This window comes from Tyto alba, unplaced genomic scaffold, assembly GCF_018691265.1.
Source record: "Tyto alba isolate M040663 unplaced genomic scaffold, T.alba_DEE_v4.0 Super-Scaffold_27, whole genome shotgun sequence".
NCBI classification, from domain to species: domain Eukaryota; kingdom Metazoa; phylum Chordata; class Aves; order Strigiformes; family Tytonidae; genus Tyto; species Tyto alba.
The window spans coordinates 7,716,942-7,723,309 of NW_024881301.1; the positions used below are offsets into that span (position 1 = coordinate 7,716,942).

The following is a 6,368-nucleotide window of genomic DNA, read 5'->3' on the forward strand; positions in this document are numbered from 1 at the left end:
CCACCCTTTGGTCCATTCCTTGCTGCCTACAAGCATCTGTAAGGGTGCTAGGCAGTGCCACTGGTGATGCTGGTTCTTGTGAAGTTACATCAGTCTGAGAATAACCAAACCAGGCACTCGCTCCCTCGAGCACCACAGGCTAAATTGTTAACTATAACTGGTCATGGGCTGGCTAGGTTGCATTTTAGGGAAACAGTAATCTGTTATGATTTCGATAAGCCATAAGTTATATTCGTATCTCCATACAGATGTGTAAGGAGGATATTTCAGCAGCAGGAGAAATGCGTATCTGCATGCCTTTCGTAAGAGAACTTGTTTAGAATTCAGCACATTGCTAATACAAAAAAATATCCCAAATTACATGCATCTTTCCCATATCTTACTCTAAATCTGTTAGCTTCTTGAAATAGTTTCATATTATTTTTATAACAGCAACTTTTCTGCAGACAACTTATCTTGGTTTTGTTCTGTAAAGCGTTAATATTACACGTTTGATAATTTCCATGAAAATATCTTCCTCTGAGTTGTGTTTATGAGTTATTTGTCACTACTCTTTGATATCTAGTTGGGTTTGTTAAGCTGTGAATGGTATTTACCTCTGCTTTATGACTGGGTGAATGAAAGTTTGTAATACAAGTAATCCAGCACATACCTTCCAAGTGTTTTCGTCATTTAATGTAAAAACTGTGCCTGTTATTTCTCTATCATTCCACTTGATGGCAGCAGAGCTAATGCCTCTCACACAGTAGTTCGTGACAATAGCCTCTTTGTTTTGATACTATCATTCAAACAGTGTGCAAGATTTTTCTGCTGCTGATGGCGATTTGCAGTAGGAGGGTGTGCAGTATAAGAAAGTCTGTGGCTGTAGCCTCTTCTACTGATTTGATTTTTTTTTTTTAATAACATGCAATTTGGCACAGCAGAGTACATTTGCAGGACAGAATTACTGATTTTCAGAAGTAGCTTCAATATAAGTGCTTTATGTTACCAAAATGGTATTCAATAAATACAGAAGACCAAACTCTGATGTTCTATTACCAATCCTGCAGAATAGCACTGATTATTTCACAACAATTAAAGTCTTTCCTTGGATTTTTATGGACTTCGGTACTTAAAGACCTGCCTTATCTCCCCCCAAAAATCAGCAGCTATGCTATTACTTCTGTGGCAGAAGCATAGCAATACCACTTAGCCTGGACAGTCAGCACAAAATAAGATGATCACTCAAACCCCACACTAGGATTATTTTGAAGACTTAAGTGAGTCAGCACACTGAAAGGTGATTTCTTAAGATATCTCCAACAGTGGTGAAGACAACACTGGAATAAACACGTCATTATAATGCCCAGTACCATCTTCTTTAGTTTAATGCTTTTAAACCATGTCTTGGAAATACTCATTCATTTCTGCTAACCTGAAGGTTTTTTTGTTCCAGGCAAACGAACTGCCAGCAGAACTAACAAAAAATGAACGCATCCTCCGACTCCTTCGCACAAAGGAAAAGCAAAGGAAAAGCTAATGCAGCCCTATAGCAAATGCAGTTTGACAGAGTTGAGCCCTGACCACGGTAGCATGACAGTAACCTTAGGTTGCCCGAGAAGGGCTTGTCGGAACAGTTTGCAGAACTGATTAGCCTCTCCAGTACACGCTCCCTGGATGCACGAGGCCCTTGCCACGGGGTTGCCATGGGCTGGGGCCTCCGCCTGGCATCTCTGAACGCAGGACTGCGACGAGAGCAGGGTTTGGCCTGGGAGCTGTGTTTGCACTGCAGCCCTGCCTGTAGCCCAGGATCCTGCCGGTCCCAGCACCGACGTTTGCTCCTCCATGCCGGCAGCGTACGCTTCCCCGCACACGCAAGCCCTCTCGCCGTTTCAGACACGCGTCCCTGTACTGGTGTGGCCACACATCTGTAACGGGTGCCTCAGGGTGCACGTGTGGGGCAGGAGTGCTCTGGCCAAAAGGATATCTGGACCTTGCAGCTGTTTGGATGCAGTTGGTCCTGGAGAAGCCCCACTGTGCCACTGCCCTCCCTTTGCTGGCAGTGCTAGCTCAGACCGTTCCTCTCTACCTCCAAGTGCTGCATGGAGCTAGAGGTGAGATCCCACCCACGACATCTCAACAGGAGAAGTCCTCCTGCCAGCCCAGGGCTTTGGTAACGTTTTGTCTACTACATGAAGCTCCACAGAAATGATCCAGAACATCACAAATTATGCCGAAAGCTGCCAACCAAAAATATGCAAGGAGATGTCCTCCTCAGTTGTAGCATCTTGATCTGTCAATCTGTCCAGCAACAGAAACATAGTGGAGCAGCTGATACCATTTTGCAACACATACACAGTGCTACAGGGATCCATCCCCAACCCTACAGTCTACGTACGTGCATTTTTAGGGGTAGGGGAGGGCCAGTTATGGAGCAAACCAACCAGGACATATCATTCACTGGCACCAAGTACATCAGAAATTTAGCTGTTGAGCACAACAGCACAGATGCTATACAAGTGGTATATGTATGTTCTGCACACGCATATATGAGACACTATGGTTTAGTACCCACAGCTACTATGCAATGCACTTGTTCCCCGGGTCTGTGACAGGACTTAAGGGAGAAGTGCGCAGTGTACAGGGGTTTCAGCAGCTGGTGAGAGGGTTACATCTAGCCACACTTGAACGAGCCCACTAATTAATGCAGGCATGTAAAATGAACTCTCAACAGCAATTTTGGCCTTTGTTGTGGTTGAGATGCTTAGACGTGCTACTAGTGCCTGTGTGGGGAAGGCAGTGCAAATTGTAGATGGTTTGTGAAGATTTGTTTTAACCGTGTTGCTGTAAGAGAACCCATTAAAACCCAGTCATTTTTGCAGTATAAACAGTATATGCTACATCCTGTTAATCACAAAACATTAGAGATTGTTTTACAGTGAGTTGAGGCATAAAGTTAGGTCAGTACCTAAATCCAGGCACTTCACTTGCCTTCAAACCTTGGCAAATTACTGAAAAATTGCTTTAAAAGTTGAAGGCAGAGAAGATCATAAGGAGACAAAATATTCCCTGCTTAAAAAATGTCTGTCTAGGATTCAGCTGAACTGTTTGCTTCTGTGGGTTAAAAAAAATCTTTTAGTGAGCTAGCACAAATGAATGCAGTTTAATTAGTGCAAATTAGCCATATATATTACTGAATAATTGTTATTTTTTGTGAGTAAGTTTGGTAAGAAGTCGGGGTTCTGGTGAAGAGAACAGAAGTGGGCTCACTTTTGCTTGCAAGCTGGAATTGCTATTCAATTTCTATTCAGCATTACAAAGAAAAGCTTTACGTTTTCCAACAGTACAAGGAGACACCAGAAAAATATATTTGTTTCGGTAATTCAAGCTGCTGTATTTTTAAATTTAATGTTGTGCCTAACAGAAACTTGCAGACGAACTGGTACAGAACCAAAGAATTATGCAAGATGCTTAGAGGATTATTGTATTCATGGTTAAATTCTGCAAAGGACTAAAAAATACTGAGCATGCAGAAATCTCAAGAGCCTTTTTGGGAACTTAAATTGCACAGCATTACATGGGACGGGATTTAACTTCTTTAACAAACAACATTGGAGAGTACAGGTTTATTTGGAGCCCCCATTGGGTTGAAGATGAACATATTGGTTTGGAGAGTGCTAGAGGAACTCTAAGCAAACTGGCCTCGATATTGATCTTTCTCTCTAAAGTTTCTTCTGATCAACAGCTGGGAACAATCACATTCTTAAAGTAAAAAGCCCTTTCACACTTGTAAAGAAGGATAATCATTAGAAGGTCTTCAGTAGTCATGCTGGATGAGCAATAAATACTCTTAATATCAGACAGGCTGTAATGACCAAGCAGTCTTCCTAAAAAATGTGGAAGCAGCCACTGTTGGTTGGGGCCTCCTATTTTTTTCCTGATGGTGAAGCATAGGAGAGAGGACAGGGCAAGGCAACAGTGGTCCTGTGACAGCTTACGTGAGCAAGCTGACATGACAACATGCAGATATCCAGTACCTGCAGGTGGCCTCTCCTTTCTGCCAGGTGTATTTTCTTGTGAGGGTGGTCTCACCCCAAAGGAGGCAGCTACTCAGCAAAGAGGTCCTTCCTGAACTATGCCTGTCCATGGGAAGGTGCATGTCTGCGCCCCACCATTTAGAGTAGGACTTTCCAAGTTGTGTGTCCACCTGCCTCCGTGACTGGCCACCACAGCCGGGGCTCTCATGCAACAAGCATAGAACACTTGGGATGCTGTGTCCCAGAAAGAGCATCTGCTGACCTTCTCCTGAGAGGATGCAGTTACCAGGTCCTCTTTTTCTGAGTGATAATGGGCTGTAACTGGCTTTTCCTCATCCTAAACAAAATTGGAAATGTGAGGCTAGCACAGGTTGAAAGGAGGGGCTTGTAGCTGCCTCCTTGCTCTCATTAGTGCTGGCTGATATGGCACACAGGCTCTGGGGGGGGCTCTGTGGTGGAGAACTGGCAGCAAAGTCTTTCTCTGCCCCATTCAGGCTGAAGTTGGATCTAGCTTCAGCAAAGACACTCTTCAGCCAATATGGGATTTGTAGGCATGGAAACCTTCCCCTTGGAAGCATCTGTTTCATCTCAGAGCCTTTGGGAAGAGGGCTGGCTTTAGTTTTGGGTTCCCTGTAACCAAAAGGTGCTTATTCTGCTTGTGGATGGGCTTGAAAGTTGCAATACCGTTTCTCACCATGCAGTTAACCTTTTCACAAAGAAACCTTAATAATTCTTAGTATTTATGTAGCTGCTGTTATCTTTAAAGTGCTCAGTAAATACTGCTGTGGTTTGTTTGTTGTTCTAAAACGGAAACCTGCGTTTCCTTTGTGGCTGAAGTGGTTCACTAATATTGACAGTAGTTCTTTGCATAGTTGTTGTGCCTTTTGTGCAAGGCTTTCAAAGTGCTCTGCAGACACTATTACCTTTGTAAGTTCCAAAATTCATTTCAGAGGGAGACACAGAAATAGATGATTTCACTCACAGAGCAGTGAAATGCAGCAGCTGTTCATCAGTTCATGTCAACAGATGAGTAAATTTAGACTAGAAATTAAGGGGCACCACATCCATTTCATAGATGTCAGGATGAAGGTAGGTACCGTATAACTATGTGAAATAGAACTGAGACAGGACAACAGGCCAAATTGGGTTTTGGGTTGGGTTTTGGGGTTTCTTCTCCCCAAAGCCTGCCATATCTATATCCATCTTACACCCCCAAAAAATCAGCTCCACTAGCACACTGCTTTAGGCCTACCTCTTGGCACATTCAGCCCCCGGGGCCCAGCCTGCTGTCCTCTCCACCTGGGATTTACACAGGTGCTATAGCCTGCTGACTCCCCATCAGCTGCAGGTGAGCACAAAGGGTGTGCAACCAAGAACAGGCTACACAAATGAGTCAATGAAAAGTATAGGGCATCTTTCTTTTATTTCACCAGTATCAAACCATTGTAGGATGGGGATGAGCACAAGGAAAGGCCTTTGGGGTATAGAGAGAAGTGTCATCCCATCACTGACATGGTAGTGGTATAGCCTGAGGTCGCAAATACACAGAGCTCTTAATTTAGATGATCACTGCAGTGCAGTGTGTGGGGACATCTATTTAGTAATGATACAAAAGGCAGTGTTGTACCTCCTGACATGCACATGCCATTTTTCCCCTGGAGCAAAACCATCTCACTATTGATCCACCCACATGTGTTTAGTTTAGGAGAGCTGAGAGGATTAGAGCACCAGTTCAAACATCTGCAGGTCATATTTAATGCACTTTAATGACAATGATTATTTGCCTCAGAGTCAGAGCCTACTTGTAAGAATAATTTACGCTTCTTTGTTCGGCCAGTCATGGTGATTATTGGGAAATCCGTAAATAAACCAAATCTTGTGTTGTCTCAGAAATTTCAGAATTGTTGTACAGAAAATGAGGTAGCACAAACGCTGGCCCATTTGTACTTCACTTAATATGAACACTGAACAGACATAAAATCCTGCCTTTGTCTGGAACCCTTGAGTCAGCAGTGTTAAAATGTTAACGTTTGCTATGAGTCCCACCAAAGATTATACACAAGGCTCTTTTTTCCAGCAATGGCATATTGTACTGCACATATGGGACTAAATGGAATTGTGCCTTCTCACAGCAGCTCTGCATTTGGTCCTTGGGAATGTCACTACAGTTCCATACTTTTCTGAATTCCACAGTTTGTTTTGACCTGCCCTTTTATGTATTTGATAAAACCTCTATAAATTTATGTAACTCTCTGTAAGACTAATATTCTGCAACAGGAGTGTTGCTTTGCTAAAACACACTCTTCCATACCATCATTTCAATAAAAATTAATATTCTACTCAGATTATCTC

At 43.1% G+C, this 6,368-nt stretch overlaps 1 protein-coding gene across 1 annotated transcript in view; it reads left to right on the forward strand.

The window, feature by feature from the left end:
- The window catches only part of ANKRD29 (ankyrin repeat domain 29), a 35,362-nt gene extending 29,453 nt beyond the window's left edge, over positions 1–5,909 (forward strand). Inside the window, exon 11 of the mRNA XM_042798242.1 lies at positions 1,436–5,909. Coding sequence (XP_042654176.1) covers positions 1,436–1,519 — 84 coding nt within the window. The 3' untranslated portion in view covers positions 1,520–5,909. The remainder of the gene's footprint in view (positions 1–1,435) is intronic.
- The last annotated feature ends 459 nt before the right edge of the window (positions 5,910–6,368 follow it).